This window comes from Ovis aries, chromosome 4 (genome assembly GCF_016772045.2).
Source record: "Ovis aries strain OAR_USU_Benz2616 breed Rambouillet chromosome 4, ARS-UI_Ramb_v3.0, whole genome shotgun sequence".
Lineage (NCBI taxonomy): Eukaryota > Metazoa > Chordata > Mammalia > Artiodactyla > Bovidae > Ovis > Ovis aries.
In genome coordinates, this window is record NC_056057.1 from 98,334,731 (window position 1) to 98,353,937 (window position 19,207).

The window sequence follows — 19,207 nt, forward strand, 5'->3', positions numbered from 1 at the left end:
AGTTGTGTTCCCCAGCACATGTCCCACAGGATGGGGAGATGCAGACTCTGTGCATACATGGCGGGCGGGGGTGGAGGGGCAGAAGGAAGTTTACACCCCCTGAGCATGAACTATACATGCAGCCATGCTATTTCCTTAGGCATTTCCTTTACACCATTTTCATAAGGTGTAATTATGGTAAAATATACATAATCTAAAACTTACCATCTTAATAACTAGAAGTGTATAGCTTCGGAGTATAACGTGCATTCAGACTGCTGCAAAACCAATCTCCAGAACTCTTTTCATGCTGCAAAACTAAGACTCCAGACCCATTAGAAAGGGCTCACCACTCTTCCTTCCACTCGGCCCCTTGAGACCACCATGCTGCCTTCTGTCTCTGAATGTGACTACACTAGATGCTTCCCACAATCAGAATCACACAGTATTTACCTTTCTGTGACTGGTTTATCTCACTTAGCATAATGTCCCCAAGGTTCATCTAAATTGCATGATACGTTAGAATTTCCCTCCTTTTAAAGGCTGAATAACACTCCATCATATGTATATGACAATTTTGTTTATGCATTAATCTACTGAGGAACACATAGATTTCTTCCACCCCTTGGCTATTATGAATAATGTTGCAATGGACACGGATATACAAATATCTCTTCGATGTCCTGCTTTTAGTTCTTTTGGATAAAGAACCAGAAGAGTGGGGCCTCCCAGGTGGCTCAAGCAGTAAAAAAAAAAAAAAAATTCATCTGCCAATGCAGGAGCCACAGGAAATGCAGGTTCGATCCCTGGGTGGGGAATCCCTTGGGAATCCCAAGGACAGTCCATGGGGTTGCAAACAGTCAGACATGACTGAGGGAGTGAGCATACACACATGCCGGAAGAGTGGGCTGCTGAATCATACGATGATTCTAGTTTTACTTTTCTTGAGGAACCACCATACTATTTTCCAAAGCGACTGTACCATTTTACGTTCTCAGAACATCCTTGCCAATACTTGTTACTGTCTTTTTAAAAAAAAAAAAAACAACTTTTATTTTCTATTGGGTAGGGCCAATTAACAATGTTGTCATAGTTTCAGCTGAACAGTGATGGGACTCAGCCATACATATACATGTATCCACTCTCCTCTAAATCTCCACTCCATCCAGGCTGCCACAAAACATTGAGCAGGTCCCTGAGATACCTTACTGGTAACCTTAATCGCAGTCATCCTAAGACATAAGATGATCTCTTAGTAACTTTAAACGTTTATCCTTGTATTATTTTAATAATCAGAGAAAATTCAGTGAAATACACTCAACCATTAAAAGGAATCATGCAAATACATATTTATTGGCATAGAAAGGCCTTAAATAGTCTAAATTTTTTTTGATATGAAAGTTACTGTAAGAGTTACATAAAACTACATATACTACTATCTATGTTGGAGAAATACAAATATACATATTAATATGAATGTTTTATACAGACTCAGTGCAATGTGAAAAGGAATATAAAAGAACAAACCAGAAAGTTAATAGTAATTATCTCTGGATAATGGTAATCTAATTGATTTTATTGGTTTTGTATTTATTTCCTGATCTTTACCCAACAAATATGGATGTCTTCTATAATAATGAATAACAAAAACAAAGGTGATAACATGGTAAATAAGTTGGGAGTCACCAGGTACCCAAACTGCTGTAGGCAGCCATGTTGTTGTGGCCAAGAACTACACTTCAATATCTGAGAATCCTCAAGCCAGAACAGGATCCTCTGGATCAATTATAATACTATTGCATAAATTCTACTTTTAGTCCCAACATGCTTTGAGGACTCTGGCCAATTTATGACAGATTTAAATTAAGGAGTGGTCAGTAATTTGCCACCCATACCGTATGACTCCAGAATCAATAAAGAAGAGATCTGCAAAAAAGAATATATAATGCCGATTTCATATGTTTAACCCCAAAACAAAAATATATAGATAGGAAACAGAGAGGATTTGTAAGGTACAAGGAAAATACGTGCTGAAGATACACTGCTCCAACCCAACTACATTACATAATATTCTAGTTACTATGCATTAAGAAATTTTTATTTTCACATTTCTTGTGAAAATTCTCTTTTTATGCCTTGTCATGTGCAAGTGTGTTTAATGAGTTGTTATTTTCTTAATCTTTATCTTGTTTATCTCCCTGAACTAAAAGAACAAGGTAACATATTCGAATTTAGACCAAAAGAAGTAGAGAAAAGAATGCTTCAAAGAGAAGAGGCAAAAGCTGGACCACAAATAAAAATGAGAACCAAGGGGTCCTCTGCCCACTAGAAACCTCGAAGCTTGCTCCATAATCCCTACCCGCCACCCTCCACCATAAGCACTATTAAACTCTCTCCTCTCCATCCCTGATCTTCCAATTGGGAGGCTATAACATTCATGGAATGACCCTTAACACATGGGCCCGACATGTTTGCAACTTCCCCAAAAAACCCTCAAACTCAGGAGCACAACAGATGTCATAATTAAATTACTCGACATCTAACACTTTTAATTCTGAAATTATCCCCCATTCACAACGCATGGCTTTCCTTGCACATCCCTAGGCCTCAGTTCCACTCAATGTGTGTATCCTCACAGGGGTGCTGGCCAGACCCTAGACATTCCTTTCTTAGTCCATCACCTCTGTTCTGGTTTACTGCCCACCATGTAGCCTGGATCCTGAATTAGTCACTGAAGAAATGGATTCCGTACACATTGGCTTCCTATTTTCTCTACTGGCAACTGGTCGTAGGTTAGCCTCTCAAAGGACGGACCAAGAGAAAGAACAGGAGAGAACAGAAACTGATTCTTTTCTGATTAATTGGTAACAATCCCCAGCTGCCTGCTGGACTAGGGACATCCAGTGAGTCTTGCATCCCAAGCTCTCCACTATATGGTTACATTCCTCTCTCCAATGAGTTCCCAACCACATTCCATTGAGGAGACAGGGAAATGACATGAGGGTTTCCAGGAAGGCTAAAATGAGCCCTGAGTAGTCAGGATCCCAGGCTTCACCCAGAACAGCTCCACTTTTATTTAATAACAGGAAGATGTCCAACCAATCATGTTGCATGCAGAAGACACTACTGTTCAGCCATTAAAAACCACATTTTTGTGATATAAAGGGTACGTTCATGATGTAAACACTATGTACAGCACTACCCAAAGTCTTCAATAGGTAATAGACCTAGGAATAGAAATTGTCTAGAGGGAAACACCTTGGGGTAAACCGTGGTTATGTGAGAGTGGCAGATTTATGGGTGCCTCTTAAATTTTCTGCTACTAATAGTCATTTTTAAACATGTTTATGTAATCTTTAAATTTCTAAAAAAATATTTTCTTTGAAAAAATTATTTCCTTTCTTATAAAAAATGGTTCCCTTTTCTAAAGTCCAGAAAGTGATGGATCAAACCTTACTCGCCTCTGTGGGAGTCTTCCCAGCTAGCATCTGGTGGCTGCCAGCAAGGAGAGGACCAAGCTAGGCTCTCACCCTAGAGGTTTCAAATACAACTCGGGTGGGAACAAGCAAACAACATCCCTCAAGTAAGATGCCTGTCTCTCTGTGTTGATCTTTTCTTCAATAACTCTCATTACACCTGCCTTAGAGTCCTTGATGGCTAATCTCAGCAAAGTGTCAGCCACTGATAAAAGGCAGAGTTAAAGAAAATCTAAGCGGAGAGCATGAATATCATCCACACTGGAAGCTGGCAAGCTTTTCCCAATCATCACCGGTTTCCTTGTAGACAAGACCCCCCTACTAAATCTTCCATGCTCACCAGGTGCTTTGCCTTCGCACGCTCCTCCTCATTTGATATCCTCTCACGAAGGATAGCTCTGGTCAACTGCTCGTTGGCAAAAGCCTTCTCTGCATCCAGTTCTTTGCTTTGCTTCAGTCTGAAAAGACAACAAAGTTCTAACTTAGAAAAAAAAATATTTTAATAGTTGACATCATGTGTTTAACGGAATACTTGAATAAAAAGATAGAAACAGCCATAGAGTTAGTAGCTGAAGTCATCTTGGCCTCAAATTTATCAACAGCAGGTACATTTTCTAATAAATCCTCATGCAGCCTTTATCCAAGCACTTAAAAGAAGAGAATTTAAATATACCAAGAGGCTAATCAATCTACCTGCTAAATTAGTTTTCACTAAGTTCTTCTTATGTCAAATTGAAATCTCCCCAACTAAATATTCTATCCCTGGTGACTCCATCTGCCCTCTGGAGATAAAAGTAATACATCTAATTAACAAGCCATCTATAAGACAAATATTTGAAGGTAACCATCATCCTCCCATCAAAACTGACTCCGCTATTTATTGACTCTATACGAGGCATTGTGCAAAGCACTGATGACACAGTGCTGAACAGGACCAGGCCCCGATCTCGTGGACCTGACATCACCGCAGGAAATACAAACACTATTAAAAGATCCTTCCTCCCAGTGAATCTCTCATTTCCCAACAATCTTTATCTGCAAAAATGGCCAGACCTTTCAGGAGCAGGGTTCCTCACTTGTGGTATGACTCTAATTTGTCCCTTAGCTCCAAACTAAATGTTAACACTGCAGACGTGGTCCAGCAAAGTAAGACAGCGGAACCTCATCTCCCAAGATTCCCAACCAATGCTAATTCTACTAATGAAGCATCTGACTGCATTAGGTCTATCAACCTCATCACACAATTAGATCATACTAAGCTGCAATCCACTACAACCTCTCTCCTGTGCATGACAAAGATGTGCCTAGGCCCATAAAGGTATTCAGTAATCACTGAGTGAGAGTACATGAGGCTAATCTCATGGACAAAGATTTTGATTGCCTTTTCTTCTTTGAGAGAAAAACCGCTCTATACCATCATATCCCTGAAGTTATAAGCGATGCTATAAAAAGAAAAAGTAAAATTGGTATGTTGCTATAAGTGAAATTCTGAGTGCAATCTACTTCATAAGTGGGAATGATGAGAACCAAATGGAACTCAATACTAGTCTATCAAATTTCAGTTTTAAAAAGGATTCTTGAAAAGAAAAGAAAACTTTTGGTTACTAGTTTTAAACTGCTGTATCATCTTGATACTCTGATATTCTCACAAATTGATTCTAACAGATAAAATCAGTTTGTAAAATACATTCCAAAGCGATAATGCTTTTCCCCCTAAAAATTAAATCTGTGTAAACTTATGTCTTGAATAAAGATAAATAAATCCTATTTTTACCCAAATAAATCCTGGAGTTCTATAAAAGGAAAGCAACATGAGGAACAAAGTGGTCCCCATAAGGACAGCATGCTGACAACTGCTGAAGTTACTGCACCAGATTAGACAACAAGACACACAAAGCATTCTGCCAGCCCATCACTAGGAAGCAAAAGGCATGACTTAGATTACAAGCGAGGTGGAAACGAAAAATAACGACGACTATAATCGACAGATCACTCGCTATATGCAAACACTGTGCTAGGCACTTTATATACATACATAAAGCTAGTATGAAATACACATTTTTAATTATTTGTTCTTGGACATAAAGCAAGTTCTTCATAACTAAAGCTTCTCAAATCTTCCACAATTGGTAAAATTTTAAAGTATTATTCATCTTAATAACATTTTTTCTGAGTTTACTTGCATATGGCATAAGTTTTAATTATAAATGGAGTTAAAAGTAGCTCAACTTTGGAAATATAAAGTTAGAGCAAAGTTAATTAGAAATGAAGCAATAACATAAGTGCAGAAGTCTTCCATGTTATAATAAAAAACTAAAGATTATTCAGCTTGCAATATCTAATACCAACCCTGAGCCTAAACCAAGGCTCTACCACTTACTAGTTGAGTGTAGTTAACCTCCCTGGTCCTGTTATTCTCATGAGTAACACAGACTGGAGTTAACACCTACCTTACAGGATTCTATACACAAAAGCACTTAGTACAAAGCCTGTGACACAATAAGCACTCAATGCGTTAGGTAAGCAGCAGTAACAACAACAGTTTCCACTGCAGGATCAGGAGTACAGAAGCAGCAGTTACTTTATGAAAAGAAGGAAATCTCCACATTCATTAAATATACCATAACTACATATCGCTTGGTCCTCTCCATCTTTTTTCCCCCAATTCTTCAAAGTTCTGCTTTATTGTTATGATCAAGCCCCTTTAACAAGTAAGCCGCCTATAAGGACTCTAGCAGCCCCTCCTTGCACGTGTTCCTTTGCGTCCCATAAGGGCAAGGCTCTGGTCTGCCTTTTCCACTGCTATATACCAGTGCTAAACAGTGCCAGCCCCACACCACAAGTGCTACAAAATACCTGAGTATATGCGTGAACGAATGAGTGGTATTTCCGACTCACTGGAAAATGGAAAACAAGCTGCAGGAAACAGAAGACCGAGGGACTTACGAAACTAGACACCAACAGAGCTCTCCAAGGGCCAAGCCACTGTGATGCCAAGCGTCACAAGTGGGATGATCCTGGACCACACCAACCTAAAGAAGGCTGTTTTACATTTCCTAACTTTTCAAAGCCTCTAAACTACCAACACCTAGTTATACTTGACTCTTGGTTGAAGAGACATTGGGGGATGGCACAAACTGACCAAAAAGAAATTCTCCTTATTCTTACAGTTACTTTCATTTTCTTACAAACAGACCTGTTCAAATTCTCAAATAGTTTATTCTAAAGGAATGTCTGAAAATAAAATTAAAAAAAGAAAGGTCTGTGCAGTGACAGTTTCCTGAACAGAATTTCGTATCTTTAAGAAGTCTGGCAGTAGAACCCAGAACCAATCCTCACTACCTATTAGCAGTTTAATGGTACAATATAATAAACATTAGTTTTCTTAGCTTTAAATTTTGAAGGCTGAGCTTTATATAGCCCAAGGTTCCTGAGCCACCAAGGACCCTGTTGTTTTTAAAAGTGGGGGAGGGGCAGGTATGAGACAAAATAAGTCATTATTAACTTGTGTTTCCAAAGATTTAAGAATTATCTCAAGATAAAACTAAACATACCAAGTATCCTGGAGAATACATTCTCTTTTTTTATTTACTGGCATCTCCCACTTATTATTTCAGATCTCCTGGTCTAATATTATTCTACATTAAGCCCTTGATTTAAGTTTCATTTAAATTCCCTTCTTTTAAATACCTATCTCTCCTCATTTAAATTCTCTAGAGTTTTAAGCAAAGAAGTAGGAGTTTAGTGTAAACTTTTCTTATTTGCATTAAGTAATTGGATAGCTTGCCTAAGCTTAATGAAACAAATACCAGTCAGCTCTGTCCTTATACCTCAAACCCTAGCAACTGAGCTCTTGTTTTCAATATATTCTCAACCAGATGAGAGATGTAAGATACACCAGCAAAATGAATTTCTAAAAATGAGCCAAATCTCTTATGATGAACAACATTACACGTGTCCTTTAAATGGAAAAAATAATAATAATTTACTCACATATGTTCAGTTCTTATAGATATCTGATATATAAAATTTATGTATTTCAGTTTGTGTAAAAACTGACCAAAGAACCTAAGGTTTTATTTAGAACCTAAGGTTCTTTATTTCAAAGAACCTAAAGGTTTTAAGAAAATGGGAGGAGTATTTTTAAAGGTCACTTTAGCTAGGCATGTTTTATAGATTGAACTTTGTTGTTGTCTATGAAGGAGGCATTACTATTTAAAAACATATATATGAGAAAAACTGAGATGTGGAAAAGCACACAGGAGACATGAAATGACCGGATCTGGTTTCCAAAGCCATGGTTCTTAAACCTGAAGAGTCACCCAACCAGCAACGCCACCACCACCACCAGGAATCAGCTTTCATTACGTCGCTCACGTTTGTGGTCGTGTAAGGACAGTTTTCACAAGTCACATTACTCATAATTATTTTAAAAGAGGCTCATTTTAAAATTTGCTTTCATTATATCAAGTCCGAGTTTGCCAGAGTCAAAATTATTACCAGCCCTTTCCCAAAGTGGTTTGGCTTTCAATGGCCCTAAATGTTTCTCTGAACCTGGGCACTGCTCATTTGGCAATTCACAAATACTCAGATTTATCTTCATGTAGGTTGACACATAAGTAATGCTACACAATTCTAGCTTAGAAAATTACTTTATAATTTAATATATAAGGCCATTTTATTACTGAAGGAAAGTTGATAAGAACCTCAGATAATGGGTGAGAATAAATGGGAAACTGAGACTGTTCCAGATAAAGTGATTTGAGGAAATGATTTATCTAAAATTGAACTATGACCGTCACACACAGACTATCTGCATAGTACTGCAATGTACTTAGACTGTTTCAAACACTAGAAGAGAAAAATGAGCGACTATGACCACAAAGGTCAGTTTTAATGCTAATGATGAATTTTACTTTAATGCATCATACTTTGTCAAAACATGCTGAACTAGCATTCAAAATACTGTTTACTACTCTTCTCAACAGAAAAGCTGAGCTGGTGATCTAACGAACTAATGATTAAGACTATTAAAAATAATGACAAAGCAAGTACACAGCTTTCTATTAATAAGACTTTACCAAAATAAAAGTACATAGCAAGCTTAATATTTCTCAGCTCAAATAATCTCAAATCCTAGAAGGAAATATACATGCACTGTATATAATACAGCCGTGTGCTATTCATACACAGTATGTGTGTGTATACTGAATGTGTAACATCTGCGTGTACAACAGATAAAAGAGTCAGCATTTATTAATGCTCGCTTTGTGCCAGGAACAGGTCTCCGCACTTGACTAGTGTAACTCACTCACAATCCTCAACGGCACCCCTATCAAAACTGTTTTACTCTATTTCAGATGAGGAAGCTGAGGCACAGAGAAGTTTTCTAACAATAAGGCTTTAGAGGATTTATGAAGTAATCTGCCTGGGGTCACAAAGCCAGTGAGAGAGGTGCAGCCAGGCAGGCTGATTTCAGAGCCTGCATTCTCACGGAAGAAACACACACACATAATACATATACACTATTAGAATGTATGTGTGTATATATACATATTAAGCCACGGGACAGGGGGAGAACTTTGTCTTATGCATCACTGTAACTCGGTCACTCCACAGTGCCTGGCTCTTGGCAGGCATTCAGTAAGCACTGTTGAAAGAAATTAACAGAGGATGAGCCTAGTTTAATACAATGGAACACAGGTACTCTTTATATAATGGTAATTTAGCAAGAAATGGCACTGTCTTGGAAAACTGAATGACTGCAATCTGGCAGACCTACAGTCAATCAGTATTACCTAACCAGCATAAAGACTTGGTTCTGCATACAACCAAGAGGATGTTTATTTTGGTCATCTTTATTTCTACACAAATATCATTTAAAATGTCATTCAGAATTTAACAAAGTTTACTTGCTTTACACAAGAACATTTTTCTTTAAGTGTTTTTGTTTTAAAGCATACCAAAATGTAGCCACAATCTGGGCATTTTCTTGCATGGCGTTCAAAATGATGCCTAAAGGAAAAACAGCCTCTAACTGGAAGCCTATAGCTAATATAGGTTACCTACAGCGAATATAGGTAAACATGGGGGATTTACCCATAGTTATAATCCTAAATGGTTCTCATCTCCTCATTTGAGACAATCACCCCTTGTTCACACATGGCATATTACTTTGTACTTCGAGTCCCGATTTCAAGTCTCACTTGAGAACAAATTCTACCTACCCTGGATTTTCTGGGATTTTTTTTTTTTTTTTGCTTATCAAATACATTCTCTTACTGCACTGAAAAATAGATCTGTATGTGAAAAGAATTCCGGTTTTAGTTCACAAGTTAATGTCACCATATCCAAGGCCCAGGTCCCCCTCCCTCAGGAATTCACAATTAAACTTCCCTGAGGAAGTTACACAACACCCCAAAGCGCCCTTGACTTGGCCTCTTTCTTATCTGGCTTAAACGAAATATTTAGAGGCAGCTTAAGCTACAATACTCATCTTTTTCTCTTAGAGAGCATACACCAATTGTTACAATCCTCAAACCACAGGTGAGCAACAGTGGCAGCACACACTGAACTGTGCTCGGTCAGCGGGGCTTTAAACAAACTGCTGCCCAGAAGCTGTAGCAGGGGATGCCCAGGCGTGACCTGTTACTACTGAAGACTTGTTTTCAAAGTAGCTACATCCCCTCCCTTGAGAACATGTATTGGATGGGCACTGCAGTTGTTTATTTACTACGATGTTGAGGAGGACCACAGGGTCTTCCTAGGAAACAGGAAGCAGAGGTCAAACACAGGTATCTCTGGGGCAAATCCCTCTAATGGGCCCAGGTGGACAAGACATCAACTTAAGCACTGGCCTCATCCCAGATGGGCTTGAGCCAGGACAGATGGCAACATGAGATGTCCTCCTGAAGACAGAAAACTAGGACAACATTCCTGGTTCAAGTGACCCGTGAGACACGGGTGGGCCCAGAGCTATGAAGAAATGACAGCAGCTTAGTACACACCCTTACATATATAAAAGATACATCAAGTTTTCTGTACTTACATTTGCTTTTTATTAAAAGACACATTTTCACCAGAACACATATTTTGAAATTGGCCTTGTTAAGTCAGTAAGCCTTGGTAAACTTTTGGTCAGACAGAGAGAAGATATCACCGTTCTCCTTCCTCAGATTTGTGAGGGAAAGAATCAATACTTTTCCTCTTTTCTATTTCAAAGGACTTTCAAGCTTAAACCCAACTGCAACCTCTCACCCTCCAAATATACAAACATATACACACCACCTAACTCACTCCAACACTTTTCATGGTAGATGTTTTAAAGTTAAAGCTTAGCAGATACCACCATCAATCCCAGAGTAAACATTTTTAAAGAAAGAATAATTACAGAACATCTTTTTATTATTTTTTAAATCAAGCAGTCTTTGAATTTTTAATCATTTTTGATTCCCATGTTGAGCTGCTAATTTGATTAATGCATAAAGGTTAATGACTGTTGTCTTTAAAATCTGGCTTGTTATCAATACATAATTGTGCCTTTTTGTTCTGTTTAGGGCTGACAACCTTCATTTGTACCTTTTCTCGTATTTCTTCTGCTTGGTACAGCTTTACCAATCCAGTAATTTTTTAACTTTTATTAAAATTAAACAAATAACTTTGTTTTACTTGTATGTCAAATAATACATAGCTCTTGGTGTGTGTATGTGTGTCTTAAAATAATCTGGCACCCTTGATCTTTAAGTGGTCAACTGTGGCCAGTCGCAATTATTAATAGTTGGAAACTGATACACTTAACTTTATTTCTTTCATTTTATACTTTATCTACCATTAATCTTACTTTGCTCTTATTTCTTTTTCCCCTTTCCTTATTTTCCCAGTTATATCAAGTTACTATACATGCTCTTCCCATCCCAAAAAGATCTTTGGTATTTTTCTTTGAGATTAGTGATCATTTTCTTTCTGAATATTCACAAACACTTCCCTACTCTTGTTTGAAAACAAAATTCCTACTATTTTCTCAACCACCACCCTCTGCAAAGTCAGTAAGATGAAATCATTTGAATGCTTTGACTCTCAACCCCAACTTTTAGCTAAGAGTTCAGTGCTTTTAAATTCATACAATTCTTAGTTTTCCCATTAAGAATTTCTCTTCATTTTCAAAAACCCTTACTAGTAGCTTTATCAGATGTTCCCACTCTATCATCCATGTATCGATACACAGTGAAAAGACGGATTCTCACGGGTGCTGTTACTCCTCTCCACCTTTCCCTGGTTAAGATCTCTGTTATAATTAATTTGCAATTTGGTTCAAATTCTTTAAGAATCTTCCTAAGATGGACCAGCATGTCAGACTTTTAGCTGTGACTCAGTTTCATACGCCCCTACTTTGTGAAGTGGGAGCCAGGAGTCTCTAAACCCCATGCCTGCTTTGCAGCTGGGTCCCTGTTAGGTTCTGCCAATAGAGGGTGCCAGAGGGAGCCCGCAGGCTGGTAGAGGGAAAAGGAACGCTCCAGTTTGCAGTCTCCGCCTTTCAGCATCGCTCAGGCCTCACTGCTTCACGCCAGCAGCAGCACTTGTCCCTGCAGCGGCAGTTCAATCCAGTTTGCAGGCTGCTCACACCTGCAAAAGCAACCTTCCTGCACTTCCCTCTGGAAACACCAGCCATGCCTACCTGGAGGGTCCTCAGAAATCTGAGTGCCAGAACCACTGGCCTCCTCTTTCCTGGGGTGCAGCTCCACAGATCCCCTCCTCCCAGATTCAGTGTTTTAACCCCTAACCTCTGCCAGTGTTACCTCTGGGATAGCTGAGAGCTGCACTGTCAAATACCGCTGAAATTAACCACACATGGCTACCAAGCCCATGAAATCTGTCCAGACTGAGATGTGCTGTCAGTATAAAATACATACTGGATTAATACTGAGTATGGAAATAAGAATGTGATATGCCCCACTAGCATATTTTATATAGATTATATGTTAAGATGAGAACATCTTGGATATACTGGGGAAAATAAAATCTTAAAATTATTTCCTTTTTTTGATGTGGCTACTAAAAAAATTATAATTACATAGATGGCTCACAATATATTTTGAGTAACAGCACTGCCTGTGAGTTGCTTTGTTGTGGCTGTTTTGCCTTTTCAGCTCCTAAATGCCTCATTAACAATTCTTGCATTAAATTCTCTCCGTTAAAAGTAACTGATGAGTTCTGTCTCCTTAGTGGATTCTGATTGCTAGTTGTTTACAGTAATAAGTTCTCCAAATCCTCACATATCTGTAAGTCTCTTTCTCACCCTGGCAGGTGAACAAGAGCGCAACACAGAACTGGGGGCTCTCAGCCCTTTCTCAGGAATCCCTAGATGTCATTCTGCCTTCGAGCTTCCAGTTTGGCAAAGAAAGGCCTAAACCCGGACTGATCCCATTTCCTTTATAAATTAGTGGTTCTTTCTGTCAGGAAGCTTATAAGATTTTCTCTTTATCCTTAGAGCTCAGAAATTTTAGCAGTCTGCCCAGGTGCACATCTTTTCTCATCAATCCCTCCCAGAATAGAGGCCTCTCAATTTGCAGCCTCCAATCTTTCTTCAGTTCAGCGAAATGTTTTTATATCATTTAATTATCACTGCTCCTCCCTTCCACTTCCCTTTATTTCTATCTAGAATTTAGTCTATTTCATCAAATATACGGGGTTATTCTCCTCACCATCCTTCCATATCCATGAAATCAAGACATACCGTAAAATCAGTGTATCTTACCAACCAAGTGGCAATAGTCACCAGTGCTACAAACACCAAAAGCACCATTCAAATATGCCAACAGTTCTTGCCAGAAGCACCTTTCTTGAGAGCCTTTCTCCCAAGCTGCTGCTTCTTTTCATCTCCTACTCATCAGGGCTCTGAACTACGTTAAGTAGGGGTGCCTGCTCAGTCCCCTGTCAAGGGAACCAAGAGAAAGTCTCTCTGCTCCTGTCTCCCACACTCTACCCATTCAGAGCAGTCAACAGTGGCAGAGAAATCAGAAGGTTCTCTCTGCAGCACTCAGATAGACTGGGGCCAACACTGGCGATCCTTGTGGTGTGCCAAAACTAACCTACTGGCTCACACCCACCCATCAGATGCTCTACTAAGAAAAAGCAGCTGGGAATTAGACTGAAATTGCAGTAAGAAGATAATGGAGATGCTTTCAAGCCTCCAACTCCTCCCTAGAAGCCTTTCCACCTTTTACATTTCCATCCAACTTTCTTACCCCACATTAAAGGGTTACTACTTAAAGCGTTTTAGGGCAGGGGGAAGGGATTGAAAGTGCTGGATGGGTAAATCTGGGGCACTGTACATTAATTCTCATGGAAACCATCTCCCTATATTGTGTCTTCACTATAAGCTGTTCAGTTCAGTTGCTCAGTCATGTCCGACTCTTTGCGACCCCATGAATTGCAGCACACCAGGCCTCCCTGTCCATCATGAACTCCCGGAGTTCACTCAAACTCGTGTCCATTGAGTCAGTGATGTCATCCAGCCATCTCATCCTCTGTCGTCCCCTTCTCCTCCCGCCCCCAATCCCTCCCAGCATCAGGGTCTTTTCCAATGAGTCAACTCTTCGCCTGAGGTGGCCAAAGTACTGGAGTTTCAGCTTTAGCATCAATCCTTCCAATGAACACCCAGGACTGATCTCCTTTAGAATGGACTGGTTGGATCTCCTTGCACATCCATACATGACCACTGGAAAAACCATAGCCTTGACTAGATGGACCTTTGTTGGCAAAGTAAGGACTCTGCTTTTTAATATGCTGTCTAGGTTGATCATAACTTTCCTTCCAAGGAGTAAGCGTCTTTTAATTTCATGGCTTCAGTCACCATCTGCAGTGATTTTGGAGCCCAAAAATATAAAGTCTGACACTGTTTCCACTGTTTCCCCATCTACTTCCCATGAAGTGATGGGACCAGATGCCATGATCTTCATTTTCTGAATGTTGAGCTTTAAGCCAACTTTTTCACTCTCATCTTTCACTTTCATCAAGAGGCTTTTTAGTTCCTCTTCACTTTCTGCCATAAGGGTGGTGTCATCTGCATATCCGAGGTTATTGATATTTCTCCCAGCATCTTGATTCCAGCTTGTGCTTCCTCCAGCCCAGCATTTCTCATGATGTACTCTGCATACTTAATAAGCAGGGTGACAATATACAGCCTTGATGTACTCCGTTTCCTATTTGGAACCAGTCTGTTGTTCCATGTCCAGTTCTAACTGTTGCTTCCTGACCTGCATATAGATTTCTCAAGAGGCAGGACAGGTGGTCTGGCATTCCCATCTCTTTCAGATTTTTCCACAGTTTATCGTGATCCACACAGTCAAAGGCTTCGGCATAGTCAATAAAGCAGAAATAGATGCTTTTCTGGAACTCTCTTGCTTTTTCCATGATCCAGCGGATGTTGTACTTTCCTCAAAAAAAAAAAAAGACACACCTTGCTATAAGGAAAGAGTCCTGAATATTCACTGGAAGGACTGACGCTGAAGTTAAAACTTCAATACTTTGGCTACCTGATGTAAAGAGCCAACTCATTGGAAAGACTCTGATGCTGGGAAAGATTGAGGGCAGGAGGAGAAGGGGACGACAGAGGATGAGATGGTTGGATGGCATCACTGACTTGACAGACATGAGTCTGAGTAGGCTTCGGAGTTGGTGATGCAGGGAGGCCTGGTGTGCTGCGGTCCGTGATGTCGCAGAGAGAAGGACACAACTGAGCGACTGAACTGAACTGATAAAGAAACACAGTCCCGCTGTACCGCAAGCACTATGCAGTCTTTCTAGATACATACAGGGTAGAAACTACTGACACCAAAGCAATCAAATAAGAGCCATTTCACATGGGGCTAGACAACATTCTCCGGTTTTGCAGCTCACCGATAATCATCAGGTATAATTGAAGGACAGGTCTTGGAGAACCAGTGGAGAGAAGAGAAACCACCTATATCACAGAGTACTGCTTTGATTAAGTATTACACAGTAGTAAGTTCAAGAATAAACTCCACGGCAAGCACCTATCCTATAAGGCTGGTGAAATGCTCAGCCAATTGCCATAAAGCACAGTCTAGCTACGAGAAGGAGGACATCCCCTTTGGAAAGCTGAAGAGCAAATGAAGTTGCATGTGAAACAAGGGGACAACCTACCTCCAAAGGGCATGAGCTGCAAAAGCAATTCTGTTCCCAAAACACTATTTGAAACCCACTCCAAAGAAAGGATAAATAGTCAAATTTTGTATCACTGAGCACAGCCACAATTGTTATTGTTCGCTAGTTAAACACAGGCTTCCAAAAAGAACCTCTGTCAGTCTCACTTTTTAATAAAGACGGCCCCATGCTTTTTACTCCAACTACTCTACAACCTCAAAACAAATATCAAGAGTTGAAGGGGCTTTCTCTGTGAGACCAGGCTCATCTTTCCGTTTAAACCTTGGACCACACAGGAAGTACGACAAACAGCCTCAGCACCCACCATGCCCACCCCACACTGTGCTGTCCCCAAACAACAAGATCCATGTTCATGCCTCTCTGACACTATTCATCAGCTAAAATTTCATTCCTTGGCAGGTGTTTTATTTCTAGCATTCCCTACAAAATCATGCTGAAGAAAAAATAAATTCGAATAGAAACACATTGATCTGAAAGCCCCACTATTCAGTACATTGGATTTCGTTTTAATTTTCACCTTAAACACAAAATGAGACGGCAGAAACACGTATCAAAAGAGCAAATGAAGTGAAACTCTGTATGATTTTACCTACTGTCATCTTGGGGTAACTCCTGTTCATTTCTTTACTTGCCATTTCCCCGTCTCTGACTCACAAGTTAAATCACAGACATACTTTAAGAAATAAGAATTACCATTCAGAACACACATCAATGACAAAAATAAAAGAAACAAATGGAGTTTCCCAAAATGAAAACGCATTAAAAAGCACTTTTCAGAAATGTACTGTGCAGACCATAGTGTGAGGACAAGGACTCGCCCTGCAGGAGACTCAGTGGAGCAGAGAGGAGCCAGCCAGAACTCAGCTCCTCTTTATTCCAACAAAAGCATTCAGACTCATGTGGTCCTTTCTCTCTCTGTTCAATTTCAGTTCAGTCGCTCAGTCAGTCATGTCCCACTCTTTGCAACCCCATGGACTGCAGCACACCAGGCTTCCCTGTCCATCACCAACTCCCAGAGTTTACTCAAACTCATATCCATCGAGTCAGTGATGACATCCAACCATCTCATCCTCTGTCGTCCCCTTCTCCTCCCACCTTCAATTCTTCCCAGCATCAGGGTCTTTTCCAATGAATCAGTTCTTCACATCAGGTGGCCCAACTACTGGAGTTTCAGCTTCCTTACAGTGAATATTCAGGACTGATCTCCTTTAGAATGGACTGGTTGGATCTCCTGGCAGTCCAAGGGACTCTCAAGAGTCTTCTCCAACACCACAGCTCAAAAGCATCAATTCTTCAGCACTCAACTTTCTTTACAGCCCAACTCTCGTATCCATACATGACTACTGGAAAAACTATAGCTTTGACTAGATGGACCTTTTGTCTGTTCCATTTGATTTGTTACTTTTAATAAGGAAGACTTTAGATACAACTTATGTCATTCAAACCGAAAAATGTGTAACATTCAACTAATAACAGCTATCATTTATGGAGTACCTCCATACGCCAGGGATTTTAACAGGAGTTTTACATGCATTATTTCATTTAATCCTAACAAAAAAACCCCGGGAGTCGTTGCCATTCACCTTTCAGAACTGAAGAAACCAAAACTGAGAGAAGTTTAATGAACTGCTCAAAATACAGGGCGGCAACTGTTTCCTGCCTTTGTAACTCCAGACACCACGTGCAAGTCACTTTACTAGGTGGTCCTGACTATGTGAACTAAAACAAACGTTCAGTCAAAGCTCCCCAAAGTAAAACGTTCCATGTTCTGATCCAAATAGCAATACAAGCGTCCAGTTTTTCCTCCCTCCCTTAACGAAGCCCTTCCTTCTTCCATCCGTCTATGGAGGACACAATCCACTGGCCCTGATGCAGCTGCAGATGCGAACACAGACGCTGACACCACATGGTGACAAGCGGCTGTCAGGCTATCCAGCAAGCACTTCCACGCTTCTCTTTTTCCACCCACAGACTCCTGAGGTCAAGAAATACTGCTACAGTGCTGTTTCACAGGCACCAACCCACATATAAAATTACATGAATGAAGAAGCATCAACTAAAGAGTATCATGCTGAGTATGAGTGCCAAACACCATGTATAACATTGTGAAAAATTCAGAGGTTTGTGATGGTCTTTTGCCCTTCAGTTACCAAGGCTGAGAAGGTAATAAATTACTGTCTAAGCTGCTTTGCAAAGGTCCCAGTGCCTAGGCAGTGCCCAAAGTTAGCAGTTACAGAAGTGGGATCCTCCCAAACCCCTTCACTAATCCACAGTGTAATTCTAAGTGAGAAAGAAAAGGAAGCGTGGTGTCGGAGTGAGGAGGACATGTGCTCACCAGGCTTCTGAAATGGACCATTGACTATGGGGCAGACTATTAAGAAGGGAAATTCAATGGCATGCGAGCAATATTAACTACAGCGAATCGTTACACCCATGTTTAACAACGTAAAAACTTCAAAATGGCAGGTAAACCGCACTGACCCACACAAAGGAAAATACTTTCAGGGTGTTAACCATTTCCAAATTTCAGCTATATTACAGGCCTGAGGAACTGAGGCTTTTTAATCATGCAATATTCGTCACTGACATAGTGTTCCAATCCCACGCAGCACGAACCATGTTAGCTAAACCAACAAAATGAATAATTCAACTCCCAGCCAGCAGGAATTCGCTATGCCACGTTCATTATCTACCTCACAACACCCATTCCTCTCATTTTCGAAATAACAGCTGTAGGTGTTCAAGATGAGCCCACTGGCTACTTACACAGATTCTGATTCACATTATCACAGGAAAATCAATCCATCCTTCATTTCCAAAAAAAAAACAAATCAAAGACATCAAGGCTGTACCATCAACCTTCCCTCTTACTGGTCTTCCTCATTAAATTCTAACCCATCAAATGCCAATAATCACTAATGCATAATATAATCAAGACAACCATACTTCTGATGAAGCTCATAAGCTATGTTGTCTCCACAGCACGCACACGCACACACACACACACACACACACAAAGTATCTCCTCAGCAGTTGTGTATTTTCACACCTTTTGCTATTTTAACTTTCTTCTTGCACCAGAAAAAAAGGATTTCTTTTCTTTTTCATTAAGAAGGGACAATTTTAGCATATTAGACAAAATGTTTCTATCATTTTCCTTCCTGGGAAGAATTTTTATGGACTCTCATTGTAACTAACAGGATTGTGAAAAGCAGCGAGAAACCAGATGTGTTCCTGGTGATCCACAACAAATTTTGTCAGAGACCAAAGCTTGAACTCCATCACTCTCTCACTCTCAGCCGAGCATCAGAAGCCTCCCAGTCACTCCACGGTGCGCAGGAGGCCTCTCCAGCTTCTATTCTGCAGAGATGATAGCCATCGTGGAGATGTGAAAAATGGCCCCTGAAGCAGATACCGCAGTTTTATAAGCAGCTAGAATTGTACTAAATTGTACTCAACTCCTAGTTAAAACAATTTTGAAGATAAATAAATACTGTCAAGGAAGAAAAATTTCAGGGATAACTATAAATTTCATTAAGATATACAGCAGATGTTACATGCAACAT

The 19,207-nt window shown here is 40.0% G+C and overlaps 1 protein-coding gene across 1 annotated transcript in view; it reads right to left on the reverse strand.

The window, feature by feature from the left end:
- The window catches only part of CHCHD3 (coiled-coil-helix-coiled-coil-helix domain containing 3), a 281,917-nt gene that overhangs the window by 178,916 nt on the left and 83,794 nt on the right, over positions 1–19,207 (reverse strand). The window contains exon 4 of the mRNA NM_001126357.1: positions 3,796–3,913. Coding sequence (NP_001119829.1) covers positions 3,796–3,913 — 118 coding nt within the window. The remainder of the gene's footprint in view (positions 1–3,795; positions 3,914–19,207) is intronic.